Source organism: Chanos chanos, chromosome 1 (assembly GCF_902362185.1).
Source record: "Chanos chanos chromosome 1, fChaCha1.1, whole genome shotgun sequence".
NCBI classification, from domain to species: Eukaryota; Metazoa; Chordata; class Actinopteri; order Gonorynchiformes; family Chanidae; genus Chanos; species Chanos chanos.
Window position 1 is genome coordinate 54556294 of NC_044495.1, and position 16591 is coordinate 54572884.

The 16591-nt window shown below is 40.4% G+C and overlaps 3 protein-coding genes across 3 annotated transcripts in view; 1 reads left to right on the forward strand and 2 right to left on the reverse strand.

Moving 5' to 3' along the window:
- The window catches only part of rasal1 (RAS protein activator like 1), a 16465-nt gene extending 7356 nt beyond the window's left edge, over positions 1–9109 (reverse strand). The window contains exons 1-11 of the mRNA XM_030780437.1: positions 9045–9109; positions 8718–8774; positions 7383–7496; positions 6199–6260; positions 4511–4640; positions 3502–3583; positions 3075–3215; positions 2590–2681; positions 1842–1959; positions 1328–1481; positions 124–188 (exon numbers count right to left, since the gene is read on the reverse strand). Of these exons, the coding sequence (XP_030636297.1) occupies positions 124–188; positions 1328–1481; positions 1842–1959; positions 2590–2681; positions 3075–3215; positions 3502–3583; positions 4511–4640; positions 6199–6260; positions 7383–7496; positions 8718–8774; positions 9045–9109 (1080 nt within the window). The remainder of the gene's footprint in view (positions 1–123; positions 189–1327; positions 1482–1841; positions 1960–2589; positions 2682–3074; positions 3216–3501; positions 3584–4510; positions 4641–6198; positions 6261–7382; positions 7497–8717; positions 8775–9044) is intronic.
- A 1074-nt stretch (positions 9110–10183) lies between these two features.
- On the forward strand, positions 10184–12522 carry dgcr6 (DiGeorge syndrome critical region gene 6). The gene is made up of 5 exons (XM_030786670.1): positions 10184–10437; positions 10906–11066; positions 11189–11289; positions 12060–12200; positions 12375–12522. The coding sequence occupies exons 1-5, from the start codon at positions 10328–10330 to the stop codon at positions 12453–12455; spliced, it is 594 nt and encodes a 197-aa protein (XP_030642530.1). The 5' UTR covers positions 10184–10327; the 3' UTR covers positions 12456–12522.
- Positions 12523–13727: 1205 nt separating this feature from the next.
- Positions 13728–15223, reverse strand: LOC115804941 (rano class II histocompatibility antigen, A beta chain-like). The gene is made up of 5 exons (XM_030765433.1): positions 15013–15223; positions 14609–14890; positions 14225–14341; positions 13974–14000; positions 13728–13807 (listed from the first exon to the last, which is right to left on the reverse strand). Exons 1-5 carry the CDS (start codon positions 15221–15223, stop codon positions 13728–13730), a joined length of 717 nt encoding a protein of 238 aa, XP_030621293.1.
- Positions 15224–16591: the final 1368 nt, after the last annotated feature.

Sequence of the window (16591 nt, forward strand, 5' to 3'; positions counted from 1 at the left end):
ATACCCAGACACACACACTCAGTATGCAAAACATACACTTAAACACAAACACACACATAAACACACACTGCACAACATGCAGAACACATGCACAGACAGACACACACACACACACACACACACCTTCATGAACTGCTCCATAGCTTTGGAGGCAAGAGAGTTGGAGCGGAAGAGTGTGTTTGGGTCCGCTATCCCAAAGAGAGAGAGAGAGAGGGAGAGAATACACAGGATCACAAAAACAGTCATGTATGATTCAAGCACACTCTTTCTGATATCATGTCATCACTCATCACAAAAGCCTATTCAAAGAGTCGTCATGATGTTACCGTTAGAATTGGGCTAGAGAGGAACTGAGTCACAGAAGTTATGAAACAGAAGTAGCTGAGGCATAAACAATAACAACTTAAAGTGTCATAAAACTCATCGTAATCCAGTATAAACATCTGATATTACGTTATCATCATCTTACAATGACATTTGATTATGATCAAACGTGTCTTTTAAAAAATACTAGGCCGCTTTCATGTTAGGAGTATAACGACATGACGTGAAACATGCTTAAAAATATGGGACAATGTATTATAGTTACGTATCAAAGAATCTGAAAACTTTGTAGCTCGGGAGACGGAACTGACACCATTATACCTCACGGTGAGGTATTGTTTGAAAAAAATGAGATATTAAATGGGAAGTCAGTTGTATCTGATGCTGATCTGTCTCGCTTTAATCTTCCACTGCTTTCTGACGACTATTCTGATCTTATGATCAACCCGCTCCCTTTTGAAGCTGCTTCCTGGGGAGTTGCTATGGAAACCTGGGCACTTTGTTTGTCAGCAGCCCGACTCCAACCCGACATAAAACACAGAACAAGCCAAAAAAAAAAAAAAGAAAAAAAAAAATCCACAAACACACACACGCGCACACACACACACACACACTTTCACATACACAGAGCCAGGGGATAGGGATAGAGACAAAAACATAATTAATGAGGGAACGGAACTTATGAAATGACTGTATAAGGAGGAGAATAATTGGGTAGCCGGCGGCGGATAAATATAGCTGTGCCTGGGTAAATGCCCAGCCCACACTGAATGTGGCTATAGCATTAAGAAACTGGCAATTAAACAAAACTGAACACACACACACACACCCACTCACCCACACACACACATATCCACACCCAAGTGCATGCAACTCAACGAACCTATACCCAATTAAAGCAGATGACCGCTAACTAAAACTATCAAGATGAACTCAATGATCACATCTGTGTTGGACCTGTCTGGTGTTGAGGACATTATCGTGCATGCATATACACACATACATGTGTGGTGAACCTCTCTGGTGTTCAGGTAGTCAAGGAAAGGAACCACAAGCCCCTGGCCGAGGTAAATCTTCACCAGTGTCATGGCAACATCCTGACGGCTCTCCACTGTAGTCACCTCCTCCAGTAGGGTGAGAGGGGTGGGATCTTCCACCTGATGGACCACAAGACGGACCAATCAGATTGGAAAAAAAAAAACCTTAAAAGCATTTCAAGAGTTGTTTTCTCAGGAGCTTTGAACATTCTAGCCGTAATGTTTACTCTGAGCACTCTAAAACAGAGGCTAATGTCCCTTTGCATGTAATGTAATCTCAGGAGAACACAACCTCTGTAGGGAGTGGTGGAATGAAGGGGTGTTAGTGTGTGTGTGTTTGTGTGAGTGTGTGTGTGTGTGTGTGTGTGTGTGTGTGTGTGTGTGTGTGTGGGGGGTTCACACAATTCAAAATTTTACTGGAAATATAGCTTGGTGTCCCACCTCCGTGGCAGGGTGGTTTGAGGATCCTGAGCGCGTTACCTCGGAGGGGGAAATGACAGCTTCCACCAGCAGGTCAATCAGGGGCTGGTAGTACACAGATGGGAGAATCCTCTCCTCCACCAAACGTACCCTCAAACGCAGCGCTCCCAGCTTCCCACTGAGAGAGAGAGAGAGAGACGCAAAAGGACATAACAAAGAGAGCACAAAGAAAGAGAAAGTGAACAAGCGAAAAGCAAAGTTAAACAAAGGTCAGAGGAGTACAGTCGGTTAGCGTTAATATGTACAGTACTGGAGAGAGAGAGATGAGAATTATGGTAAATTTGTCTCATATAAGAGTCTAATGAGAGACTCCCAGAGGCATCATCATTCACCCACGCATTCTCTCACAATGACTCAGTCGCTAATGAACCTCCTGCACTGCCGTCAAGTCCTTCAATACACACACACGCACACACACACACACACACACACACACACACACACACACACACACACACACACACACAGGCAGATGAGGCAGATCTTGAGGCTGAGGTGAGAGAGGGAGAAGTGTGGACAAGCTGCTGGGCTTTTTAAGCAACAACATGGAGGCCACAGAGACTCCTTTGTCTTAGTGCTCTCTCTCTCTCTCTCTCTCTCTCTCTCTCTCTCTCACTCTCTCTCTCTCTCTCACTCTCTCTCTCTCTCTCTCTCTCTCTCTCACTCTCTCTCTCTCTCTCTCACTCTCTCTCTCTCTCTCTCTCTCTCTCTCTCTCTCTCGCACTCTCTCTCGCTCTCTATTTCTCACCCGGCGTCATCCTCTGTATTCCCCAGGGGCAGCAGACGAAACCAACCCTGAAGTAAGGGAGTTCTGTGCAGACAGGACAAGGGGATCTCAACCTGCAGGCGTATAAAGACGAACACTCACATGCCTTTTGAAGCACGCCACTTCCTCTGAAATTACAAATGTTTGTTCTAAAATAGTGTAAATATATCCCCACTGCTTAGGACGGAAACAAATGTAGATCTTAGTGACTGTATACACATGATGTTCAGTATAAATATGAAATGAATTTTGACTTCTTTAGTTCCTGCTTTTTTTTTTTTTTAGTAATATTTAGAATGTACTGATACTAGCATTAGTACTGACTATTTAACACTTATTTCTATTGTAATACCTGCCTCTTGTGCTAGTCAGCATGGGCTAGCTAAGTTATACATCACAGTTAAGGGAGCTTTAGAAAGTGATGAATGAATATTACGGGGATGTTAAACATGTCTTGGTGATCTTACCTTCCCCAGAAAATCATTCTTTCCCACCATGTCCCAGTCCCAAACCTCCACTGTCACAGTGCCCCCCTCTGCATCCCCAGCCTGATCCAAACACAGCTCCAGAGTCTCATCCCAGTGAGGGAAACGGGTCTTTTTAATGATCTAAGACACACACACACACACACACACACACACACAGATGCACATGCACACACACAAACGCGCACACACACACACACACACACAGACATAGAGAGAGAGAGAGAGAGAGAGAGAGAGAGAACCTTTTTGTACTAAATGCGTAAATAAAAGTTGGCAAATCTTTTAATCCAGTCACAACTCATATCAGTGTAGAAATGGCTTAGATTTGATCTTTACAAATGCACTATAAATAACTGCTGTCTGCAAACACAAACACACACAAACACACAAACACACACACACTCACAGACGTCTCTGTGCTGAGGTTGTTATAAATGATACGAGTGAATGGATCTGATGTGCCAGAGATGTCACGGGGGGCCAGGTCTCTACAGAAGATAAAGAAAGACAGAAAAAAAAACACATTTAGTGGAAGTTCCAGTAAGAGGGATGATTAATGCATAAACCCACATGCTCACGCATCTGACATGGTTAATTACATATTCTTCAATCTTGTCAGCTGTACCGAAACCCTGCTGGCTCCTCCTTGCTGATCAAATTTCACTGTTGTTCCGTGTAAAATAATGCTGCCAATTCCAAACCTGTTACACAATGCAGTCTTGCCTTGGTCTAATGAGAATAGCTCAATTCTGAAAGGTCTCCAGTATGATTTTAGCACTAATTGCTGAAACCCTGCTCCTAAATGGCAGTCCTGGACATCAGCCATGCAACACTGTGTTCTACCCACATATACACTGTCTTTCTCTCTCACTCTCTCACTCTTTCTCTCAATCTCTTTCTCTCTCTCTCTCTCCCTCTCTTTCTCTCATTCGCACACCCACACACACACACACACACACACACACCTGCCCCTCATCACTATGTCTGGACAGAACTCTCTATGTCCCCAGTGCATCTCTGTGGTCCAGTAATATTCAAACAGTGGCCTTATCTCTTCTCAACACTGTCACCATCTCTGCCAGTGTACTAACACCTCACTCAGTCACAGGACATCTCAACATACACAAATATACTCATAGACTTAAAACTCCAATTAAGCTAACGCAGAAGGTGAGAGTGAATTTCCCTGTACAGAAGTGGGCAAGTAAATTCCACGCAAAATAAGTAAATACCAAATATAGAAACTACGCTAAAACATAGGAAATTAGGTCCAGTACAGAAACTATGGAATGGACCATAAAATTGTGCGTGGTGCCATTTGTTAAGGAAGAAGTCAGAGCAAGCATACATAAACACCATGATTCAATATGGACAGGATGTCTCCCACTCTTCCACAACCAACCACGTGATCTCACCTGGCCTCTATAACGTGACATTTCAAACATGTTCTCTGAGCTTCTCTCTTCAGCTCCAGAGCCAGATGGATCTCCCCCTGGACCTCCTCATCAGGGTCCACACGAGTCAGGTTCAGCCAGTTATCTAAACCTGAGAGGCATGTAATATAGACATAGGTCTTTATCACAAGCTCTGACTCAAAGTAGGTTTATGTTCTAAACCTGATATAAGCAAACAGAAAACGGACTTTGTAAGAAATTCATAAAGTAGAGGTTCGAAATGTTCAGAGTTTATGTTTAAAACAGCCTTGGCTTACTTATAAAGTACCTAGTGAGACAACTTATCTAAAAAAATGACTGACCATATTTTTTTTTTTTATCCAAACCTTGTTTTGATAAGCAGAACTGTATATCTGCTTATCTGGTCTTGTAATTGATCTACTTTACGTTCCGTTTAGTCAGTCAGATCATTTTGAGATGCACCACAGCTAAAGTGGTAGTTCACTGTTAAACTCTTTACTGACACAGTCATATTTTAGTTAACAGTGGACTCAGTGATACTGAGATGGTTTATGGCGGTTTACCCTCTAAATCTGTATTTTGGGATTCGCACTCCGAGTAGGACATGGAGGAATTACAAGTTTCCCATGATCCCGTGGGTGAGGAGTGACTCAGTGCTGACAGGCTGCGGTGATTCATAGAAACTAAGTGCATGCTGGGAGGGTGCAAAATGTGTGATGTCACTAAGATGTGAAATGTGTCCAAAATGACTCATCATCTCCTTCACCATATATCGGAGATTCCTGCTCAGAATTACATGTTCCCTACAGAAACTGTATTTTAGTACCCTTTAAAAGAACAGTTTGGGGCACAGCCTAAGGAATAGATCTGAATTGAAACAAGGTGATGTTCCTCAAGAAACCAGCAGTAAACTGCTAAAAGAATCAGTCTCTGCCATACTTTGTTTGCATAATGCACAAAGCAGGAGATGCAGAATTGTAAATTCTTCTATTTATATCTGATCGTGATAACAAAGCCAGAAGCGTCTCATGCCATGGTTAGACTTTCGTTTCAGAAGACTGCGAGTGAAGCAACTTCTAAACACATGTTAAAATGTACATTTGCATATTTTCCCAAATGGCCTAATTAGCTTGGCCATTAGTCATTGTTATTGAGCATTTTATGTTAACGACACTGTGAATGGGTGTATTTGTATATCAAATATAACTGAAAATTGTATCCTATCTTCTGCATAAACTGATATTTGTGTAAAGAGGCTGGAGGCCAAGTATACAAACATAAATCGTAATATGGTCATGTAAAAGGACTCAGGTCAACATTTACATTTTTGGCCTGTATGATCTTCAAAACATCACATGGCCAATCAGTCAAAGAGGTCTAGAAGACCCGAAGACCAGGGGGGTATTCCATAAAGTGAGTTTAGTAGAAACTCAGAGTTAACTCAGAGTAAGTAGTAAACCTCCTAACAGTTTTGTTTTGCTACGAGAATGAAGCCAGAGGGCTCTTCTATTAGGATGTTTACTTCTTATTCTGAGTTAACTAACTCTGAGTTTTCACTAAACCCGCTTTCTGGAACATCCCCCAACATATAGTGAGAGCTGGAAACAGTTGAGAGCTTCTGCATCTGTTCTTTTGTTTCCATATGGAGAACACAACAGCCACAGACTAAATACATAATTATACAGTACCTTTGGGCTGAGCTGAAATCACCTCTTTATTCAATGAGATCTTCCCAATCACATCATCATGGCTTAGACAAAATAAAACAAACAAACAATCAAACAAACAAAATACAACAACGTCAGAATAAAAGGAATTTGAAACGACTGACTGAGGTCATTGAACCAGACACTGTTGTTAATGAACAGTGAATTCCCCAACAAAGTGACGAAAGTTTAATTTAAGTTCAGTCATTATGGGAATGCCCTATAGGAACCTCATGTTAGGCACAGCTGTGTTGGACGAGAGTTAAATCAAACAAGATAACCTGACATATTGATGACAGTAGTCACACTGAAACTGGTGTCAGAACTGTTTAAAATATTTCACGCTTGTCATAGAAAACAAAATGGAAGTGCATATCGCACGTTTTATTTCAAGATTTCCTATCCATGAAATGCTTTAGGAGGAACAAAGATAGAGGAAACACAGTCGGTACACAGCATTTACATACCACAAAAACTAATGATAGAAAGTTCAAACTGAAATTACATGGTTTTGAATGTCTGTCCTCCCATCCGTGGACTTACTGTGACTGTAGGAGCGTATGTGAGTTTGTGAGAGTGTGTGTGTATCTGTGTGTGTATGTGCGCGCTCACGCATGCGTGCCCGTGTGTATTTTAAAGAGCACAGCATTGGTTTGCAAACAGAGATGTGTCCAAGCTGTGAAGCATTATCTGACAGCATCAATGAGCTGAAAGCCATGTTGGCATAGAGGTAAAAGCCAACTCAAACATAACCACAACCTCCCACTCACACAGCCTGCCACTCAGCTGTTCATTACAGACATCTCAGATCATTCATTTACTACAAGACCTTTCAAACCACTAATCCGTTTACTCAGAACTGACCAAATATCACTTATGCGATTTAACAGCACTGTCATATACCATATTAAACAACTATTCTGTGATTTTTATATGACACAGATAACTGTGTCATTTGTTGCATTAAACTGTTGGTCATTCAGCGAATGGTTGATTTGTCGAGAGGTTAGATTTAACACTTAGTGGCCCTGCCTCACGAGAAACGTGTACAGTAAGTGCCTGTTTTTCTTTTCTGTGTCAGTTCATCTATGTGAAGAGTGATACAGAATGGTAAAGGGTCATTTGATTGAGTGTGTTAGATTAAACAGGATGGATGGCGTCCTTACCCAATGGTGTCTTCATCCATGACATAGAACGTAAGTGTGTGAAAGCCCATTGGCAGGTGGAGAGTGTATTCTTCCCCCCAAAATGGGTTGAGGTTCTTCCACACAGTTGCAGTTCTATAGATGGAAGATGAGAACTGGTTGAAACTGGTTCTGGTGATAATTCTACACATTTGTGTGTATGACATAGCATGTACAGCGATAGTCACAACTTATATATCTTATATGTCTGGTGATTCATCCCTCTTCCAGAATATTTATCAATTCTAAGACTGTAATGTTTTATCTACCCTGTACATCACCTGTCTGACTTTACAATCAGAAATAAGAACATCATTATTACAAAAAGATAACCTGTAACTAAAAGGAAAAAAAAAATCCTGTACATGTGTATGCATGTGTGTGTGTGTGTGTGTGTGTGTGTGTCCTTAAACATGCTCAAATAGAAAAAAAAGTGGGTACTCCATTTTCTGATCATTAAGCCAATGACAGAACTACAATTCAACTGCAGATAATGGAAATGGATAAATCAACTGAAAATGGTGATCACAGCATGGTGTAGAACAATAAATCAATTCAAATGATCCCTTAAAAAGGAGGCAATCATTTACATTTCAAAAGCAAAACATCTCTTTAAATATGCACAACGCACTATACCAGGTGTGCTGTTGTCCATACGACCGTTACACTGTCAGCAGAGAACACAACCACACACAGTGCCATACACTCCCACAAAGAACTGACACAAGGCACACACAACAAATGACAGAGTGAGTGAGTGTGTGTGTGTGTGTGAGAGAGAAAGAGAGAGAGAGAGAGAGAGAGAGAGAGAGAGAGGGGATGGAGCTTCCCTGCAATAATTTATGCTTCTCTCCATAGTAACCTGCTGGTGTCTTAAAGGCCAGTGACAGATCAAGTTCTCAGAGGTGGTGTAGGACACAAAACAGATCACATGCATGGAAAATACACTGCTTGTCTGCATTGTTACTGCGACACCTCTTACAATAGGTGTGACTGTAAGTGAAAAATAAGGATGAATCAGAAGCCAAGAGACACACCGAAGATAAAAAAAAAGATGAGCTCCCTTGAGTTTTATGTAAATGTTTGAAATTGGGTTTGGTATTGCTACTACAATCTCAACTCAATCTCATGCATTCTGTAAAAACACATAAATAAATAAATCTCATTTGTGGTCTGAAATGATCTATATTACCTGTCTGCTGTCTAATGCGAGATTTAATCCCCCAAAATGAGCTAAAATTAAGCACTATACACACATGCTACCGCACATGCCCCTGAGCGCGCACGCGCACGCACAGGTGAATTGACACTACTTACCTGGCCACGACCTCATTGTCAACTTTAACGATGCAGTACGGATCGCTGGTCCCTGAACTTGAAAAGCGAAATCGACAATTTAGCATTAAGAGTTAACGATAAACGATATTTTCAAAAAGACAATGTCATTATGTTAAGCTAACTGCTTGATTGAAGAGACTATAACCATTAAAATGTAATTCAAGCGCCACAGAAAACAATCATGAAGTAATCTCCTAAGTACATTGTAACTTTTAAGTCAAGATGAGGCTATTCCTAGTAAACCATACAAAAATGATCTTATACCTAATCTATGATTAACACGAAAGACTTCGTATAAAGACTTACACATCTTTTGCCGGTAAATTCCGTCCTTCAACGATACGAAAATAAAGGGAGGTGTTTTTAGCCATTTTAAGATGGTAAAAGCCGGCAACATATAAACTTCATGTCGTGTTTCGTAGTTGTCCAATTGATGCCCAATTCATCACTCGTGCGCAGCTCCTACTTATGAGGCAGTCTGGGTTAGTGACGCGTAAGAGACTAAACTATATTTCAGGGCAGAAGTTATTTTCTGCACAACTGCGTTTTCTGGAAGACTCCTACGTGCATATTGATCAGTGAAGCGGTGCCACAAAATGAAGAATGAGTTCTTGAGGAACGTTTGCGAAAGCCGAGGTCTAAGAGTCAAAAATAAATTGCTGTTGAACAGACTGTTCTGCTGCTTTAAATGATGGTCTTACATTGGTAATCCACATTTTGTTACGTTAATCGATTCAGTTCACTGCCTGCTGAAGTAAGTCGCGGAGTCTGTGAAGTGACAAGGTACATACACGTAATCTCTCACCATAGAATAGCCAAGCAGCAATGCGCTCTACAGGGGCTCCTTATTGGCTCATAAGGGTATACATTACAAAAAATATCGTAAATGAACACAAAATAAATCTTAAAGCATTTCAAAACCAGATATTAAAGCACTCCCACAAGCGCCCCGATCTAACCGATAAATAACGGTTCTTTCTATCGGCACTTCCACAATTAGACGATCAAAGTAGCACCTGGATGTAACCTGAAGTAACAGTACGCCATCTGCTGGTGCAGATAAATTACTTGAGAGAGCCTCAATATCCAGTACCACGAATACGCCTCCACGAATGAGCGTTTTAAAAGTATATGACTAATTAATCAGTATTTTTGTACATTTTACTTAAATATATAAACATACACACACACACATTGGTTCCGCGATTATTTCCAGTGAAAGAAATTAGAAAAGGGCGCACTCAAAGCAGGCATTTTTCAAGGACAGCTTCTTGCATGTTGGGGTCCTATCGGACCTATTCAGACAGGCTGCTGTAGTGCTTGGCTGTGGCACGCAGAATTTAGTTGGTTTAGCCATCGAGACAGGTGAAAGAGTGGGAAATTTCTGTTGCTAGTTTATGTTCTCTTTCTTTTCTTCTTAATATTGTTATCTTGAATTACCAGAGGCGTGTAACGTCCGTTAAAGTAATTGTTTGTTACGAAAATGTGATGTCCACTGATAGCAGTTTGGGATGCCACAGTCAAAACAAAGGTAGTTGGGATAATAAACGAAGATTTGTTATTGTAAGGGTGTACCGTGGTTATTGGAAATGGAGACATATCCAGGTGTTTATGACGAACACACTGACTCGACCAAACAGCAAGAGAGACATTATTACCTGCTGTCCGAACTACAGACACTGGTCAAAGACTTGCCAAGGTAAAGACAGACTGTACTGGCTTATAGCTATGCTTATTGCAATATATCTCTAAGATAACTGAAATCGACTGTTTAGTACAGCTAACGTTTTTCCATGTAATCATTTTAAAGAAACACGGCTGAATGTTTTTAGGAAGAAATTAAGCCTTTCCTTACTAGTAGCATACCGGCAAACCAAATAACTGTTTGTTCTCCCATCACATTGTGACAGTACATTCGTCATTAAAGTTTTTCAGTGATATATTTTTTTTAAATTTCATTTCTTCGCACATTTTTTATTTCGGCTTTTAACCGTCAAGCGTTCAAACTTTCCGTGTAAAGCATGAGTTATTAACCGGATAGTCCTCAAGAAATCGGTCAAGCAGCCTACTCCATTTATAATCTGGCAAGTGTCTGTAAATATGGAAAATTATGGCGTGCTCAACCTATGTGTGCCTAACTGTTTATTCTTTTGCTGATCATTTCCAGCTCATTTCAACAGAGATTGTCCTACACTACACTCAGTGACTTAGCGTTGGCTTTGATTGATGGGACAGTGTATGAAATTGTGCAGGGGCTTCTGGACATTCAACATCTCACAGAGAAAAATCTCTACAACCAGAGACAGAAACTGCACAGCGAACACAGAGGTGAATTATTTCTTCTTTTGTATACAGAATTTAAGAATGGCAGTTAAATATCAAGTCTCACTTTCTCTTTTGCTCTTTTCTCTCTCTGTCTCTCTCTCTCTTTTTCTCTCTCCATCTCTTAGCACTCAAACAGGATTTAATGAAGAAACACAAACAGGCACTGCAGACGTGTAAATCTCATAATTTAGCTGTTTTGAAAACAAACCAGAAGGGGGAGGTAGAGGTAAGCAGCTCATATTAGCTCATATTATACAGGCTCAAACTCAGATCACACATCACATTCAGAACAGGCACAGTTTGTCTTGGAATGTGGTTATTTTTGAATTGTACCTTCAAGGATAGTGGACCAGGTTTTGAACCATTTAGGGACCTTTTATCACTTTTTGGATATGGGAATGTCTCAAGGAAATTGTCTGTACCATAGGGCGAAGAGTCCTCATATTTCTCAGTCGTTACTGTACCGTGCAGAGCAATCATCTGAATCCAACGATTGCCTTGACATGTTTGCCCATACCACTGCAGGTGCACCAGCATGTTTAACTGTTGGTAACAAACAGTGTGGACTGACTGTATTCTTTGGCTCTCGCTAAACGGGGATTGTTTTATTTTCACCTTAATTCAGGGAGGAGCCGCACATTTCTTGTGTGTAGGCTTTGGATACAAGTGGTTTCCAAGTGATAGCCCAGCGATAAACACCTGCTAATGACAGTGTTTTTGTTAAGACTGTACATCAAATGTGATTTGAAAATCAAAAGTGATTTTTAGTAGTTATCTTGTTTAGTGTTTGTCTATCTGTATATGTCTCTTTATAGTTTTTGACACTGTTGTGCTTACATCATTAGATAGGTTTTCATATTTTATGATACATACAGCTGTGAATCAGGCATTGATTTGTGCCAGACACTTCTGCCTCTGTTTTCCTGTTTAAGTGTCCTGGAGCATGTGCACTCACAGATATACAAACACACTTGAACACGTGCAAATCTCTCATAGGCCCTCGAACAGCGGGTTAAAGACGAACAGAGAATGATGGATGAGAAGATTATCGCGGAGATTGATCAGAAGGTTATAGATCAGCAGAATACTTTGGAGAAAGCAGGAGTGCCTGGCTTCTACATCACCACCAACCCGCAGGTTTGTACTGCTCATGTGAAAATATAGCGTGCATTGGAGTGAATAGGTGCCTTTATGAATATGTATATATTTGATTGAAATTTCACTTGCCTGCAAATTCTGACTTTCTATGCTAGTCTTCCACTCTCTCCCTCACTACTCTCTATTGCTGAATGTATGCGTTTGTTTTAACAGGAAGTCACCATGCAAATGAATCTACTAGAGCTGATTCTGAAACTACAACAGAAAGAGACTCAGTCTGGAACCCTGCCTTAAAGAGAATTGTGGGTAACTGGGTACATTTGAGCTCAACAGGGAGAGTGTTGACTCTCGGCCGGTCAGTGCCTTCAGTTTGGATGTCCACAGGTGCTCCTGTTGTTATGTGTTGGTGTACAGTTCCTTTTGAGTTCAAGAACAAACTGTTATATGAGTTCACTACTGAGAGGACCATGTTGTGAGAACATTGGATACGTTTGTAAATATGCTGTCAGTTAATTTACTGTCTGAAACAGTATTGTTTTTATGTATATAGTGCTTTTTCGTTGACACTCTTCTTGGACAGATTATCTTTAAGTTTCATGGAACTCATAGATGGAAGAGGAAGGCCTTATTTTTTTTTCCTCACGATGTTTATAAATTCCATTCAACTTGCAGTATGATGATGTTTTTTTGTCATATTTGAAAATAAACCAGGTTCAGTCAACGCAGCAACTCGAAATGTTTAATTTCTCAGCAAAATGTGAGAGTCGGAATGCACAGATGAAACATGTTACAAAAAATTTATTAAGGTAATAATGGGCATTCACTTTGCTATATGTGATACACATGACAAATGCGCACCATATAAAGTTTGTTCAGGTTTATTATGAATAAAAACAAACAAACAAACTTGTCACAGTGTAATTTTCAAGTTTTGACGTGAACTGGTTTGGAGGTGTTAATACTAAAGAACAGAAGTGTAGCCATGCTTTGTGTCCACAACTAGAGTGCTGGTTATGTTTGCACTGATGTCTGGTTTGATATGGGTTTTGTTTGGCATGTTCGCTTTTGCCTATATGTGTAGGCTAATAGAGAATGACACATTATCAGTGTAATATGATATGATGGACTGACAGTAAACTCCAAATATTTAATATCAGTTCCTTCTACTTATTGTGAGAGCAAAGTTTACATAACACGTGAAACTGTTAAATAAAATGAACATGCAGTGCAGTAGTAGTATTCAAAACCTAAAGCCAAACCAATTTTTGTGTGACCCTCTGTGTCCACTGTTATTTCATGAGGATTTGTGTGACTTCATAATTTCACATACTAAATGGTATTCTCTTATCTCTCTCACATAAGTCAACAGTCAAACAGGTACTTTTACTGTTAAATTGAAAAGTTTAGAGATAGTGCACCAGTTACATTTCGACTGAGTTGTTATAATTAACATTTACATTTACTTATATTATGCTTAGTGCAGGTGAAATGAGGTCAGTGCAAGCATTATATAGAGGGTGACTGAGAGCAACACACAGAGATTCAGCAGTAGCATTTTCCTAGCTGTTAACTGTCTGCGTCTCCCGGCATTAATCCTGACGGACAGCTCCCGTTCCCATCAAAAGCCACGTCGATAACCCGAGGAACTGTGAGAATTTATTTTGATGTGAGATTACGATTTAGTAACAAAGGTACTCATCATCATTGACATGGCCACTTATTCTACAAATAAAACAAACAAACAAAAAGTATTCGCATTGATGTGGTGCTTAAAAATGTTGAGTTGTTTTGTGAATTTTGGTGAAGTCTCACTTGGTTGTGTAGGTACCAAAATGTGTCCTGTGAACATGAAACAAATAAAACAGATGAAACGTGTTTTGAAGTAGGTAACATGCATTAACTGAACAGAACATGTTAATGTCCCACATCCAACAACTCGGGTATGAAAAAAAAGCACTTTAAATACATACAGTAATTGCATTTACTGTGAAATATATTTTATAGATGAGCCTTGAGAGAGAGTCACTTGAAAGCTCTTGTATATGCTCCTATATTACACTGACCTGTGGATTTTTTCCTGTAGTAGACCAGGCCTGTAATTGCTGTAATTGTCCCCAGCAGAAGCCCAGCAACTCCTGTTACCATCTTATTCTTCATTTCAGGATCAGGAATACAGGAATCTGCCAGATGAAAATATGTAACATAAACCAAACACAAGACAAAATAAATGGCCTTTGTAAATCCACGGTTCCAAGTGAATTTTTCCACTATTATTGAAAGCGTTTAATGTGATGAGGTCTAAAATAATGCCTCACCAGAGAAATGCGCTCATCAATCAGATAACACTGGATAACCGCACATAAAGTGTTAGTTTCAATTTAAAACAAAAATATCATCATTCTTCTCTTAAATCTACAAGTACATTGTACTTCAAAAGTTTTCATTACCCCAGTCATACACCATAGATTGACTGAAACTTGCATGCTCCACTACACAGGATATCCGCTCTCCTGAGCTGGGGGTGTACTCTAAATGAGAGTGGGCCTGGTAGTACCAGTTATCATTCGACAGCTCCTCAGTGGACGTGACATGGCTGGTTATGTCTTTTCCATTGCTAAGCCATGACAGTTTGATGGGTTTGGGGTAGAAGTCATACGCACTGCACATTAACGTGGCAGGATGTGAGCTGCTGGCCGGCTTGATTAACATCAGATGGACTCTTGGCTGCACTATGACAAAGCAGGGATATTCTAACATTATACTTAAACCAAGTGATTACACTGTGTATCGATAGCACATCAAGCCATGTTAGAGAACAGACATTAAATACAGCGTACTATGGAGGGCTCACCTGTCTTATTCACAAATGAGAAGTAGTGAGAGGCATAAAATTTACAGAAAATGTCCACTTGAAGTCGTGCCCAGACCATAAAATGGGAATCGCTGTTCAGCTGTTGTGCCCATGCTTTTCCGTAATCAGTATGTCCAACAAATTTATTCCAAGAGCTGTTGAATGTCATGACCCGATGCTTGTTAAAATAGCGAGTTTCGGAGAACACCATACCTCCTTCTGTGTCACGGCATTGTGTGTGCCAGAACTGCAAATATCCGACTGAGGAGAAAAGAAAGTACAGCCAGTGCAGTATAATTCTTTAGATGACATGACTTGACAACAGTAGTCACTGCAGTTATTTAATTTGAGTACATTAAAATAAAGTAAATTTCAAAAAGTAAATCTTGCACATTGCCAGTGGCCTTAATGGTACTGCAAGAGCCAGATATTGTTAAAACGATTTTGTTCATAGTGTTTGTTTTGAATGATGCCATTTTTGTTATGCTGACTGGTGCATGTGGAGGTGGGTGTCAGGTGTGGAGTCGGGGTTTGTGGCATGCTGATTGGTTCTTGGTGGATCCCTTGGCGCGCTTGTGGGGGATTGGAATGGTAAGAAAGTAGGGACACTGCTGCAGGGTGAATACTTCTTGGACACGCGCGCGCATTGTGGCAAACAGCCTTTTGACCGGCATCTGTAAAATTATTATCCTGAAATGCAAATATGATCACAACTGCAAGAACTTTAAAGGAAGACTGATGTAACTGTTGAACACGATTCTGATTGTTTAATGAACCTGAAAATAAAGGACGCCGACATTCACCCGGACCTGGTCGTGAGTAGCATGCATCAGGGCTCTGGTGAATGATAAAAGTTACAAGTGGATACGGATGCGAGTCGAAATTACCTTTTAGCGTGCCCACGAGAAAGAAGAGGCTTAATTATAACAAACACAGAACTGAAATTGCCACTATAGGTAGTTCCTTTCAGCCTAGGAATCAAGCAGGCTAGTTTGTTTATTTGTTTGTTTGTTTTATTCTGAGTATATTCCTGTCACTCTCTATTATGCCCCAGTTCTCGCTCTCTGTCCTTGTGGTGGATATTTATCATTCTGTTTTCATTGATTTAGCCAGTGTATGGTTTTATTTGGTTTAGTGAACAGTTTAAGTATTGGCTCCACCTGTTTCTGTTCAGTTAAACCTTGGGATTCTGCCGTGAGCCTGAACCCTTGTTACCTGTCTGTGCCGCTCCATATGAGAATCCCTGTACCCCGTCAAGAGTTCCTGTCTGTGGGTTTGCCGTAGCGTTTTTTCCTCAGTATCCTTGCTCCATGTATTCCTTGTCTACCTCATGTCTAATAAACCTTAGGTATTGCACATGCATCCAGTCTCTTTTCACGACAGAAGACTACGGAAACAGGAAGCCAGGAACCAGACCTGGGTCACACGCGTGACAGGTGAGAATTTTACCCTTGAACTACGAATGCACAGCTGGGCCTTTTTTGTTACCACAAAAAGTGGACAAAAGAACCAACAAATGTATTCCCACATGGTAAGGAAAGGGGTCAGAACAATATACCGTTCCTGTTCCAAGTTCTTA

Bases quoted from the DNA above. Each gene is read 5' to 3' on its own strand.
- dgcr6 (XM_030786670.1), top strand. From the start codon at position 10,328: ATGGAGACATATCCAGGTGTTTATGACGAACACACTGACTCGACCAAA. The intron at 10,438-10,905 runs GTAAAGACAGAC...GATCATTTCCAG, and splicing joins CTGGTCAAAGACTTGCCAAG to CTCATTTCAACAGAGATTGT. The intron at 11,290-12,059 runs GTAAGCAGCTCA...AATCTCTCATAG, and splicing joins ACCAGAAGGGGGAGGTAGAG to GCCCTCGAACAGCGGGTTAA.
- LOC115804941 (XM_030765433.1), bottom strand. From the start codon at position 15,223: ATGGTGTTCTCCGAAACTCGCTATTTTAACAAGCATCGGGTCATGACA. The intron at 14,342-14,608 runs GTAATGAAAACT...TTCATCTGGCAG, and splicing joins ATCTATGGTGTATGACTGGG to ATTCCTGTATTCCTGATCCT. The intron at 13,808-13,973 runs GTGAGACTTCAC...AAATTCTCACAG, and splicing joins TTTGGTACCTACACAACCAA to TTCCTCGGGTTATCGACGTG.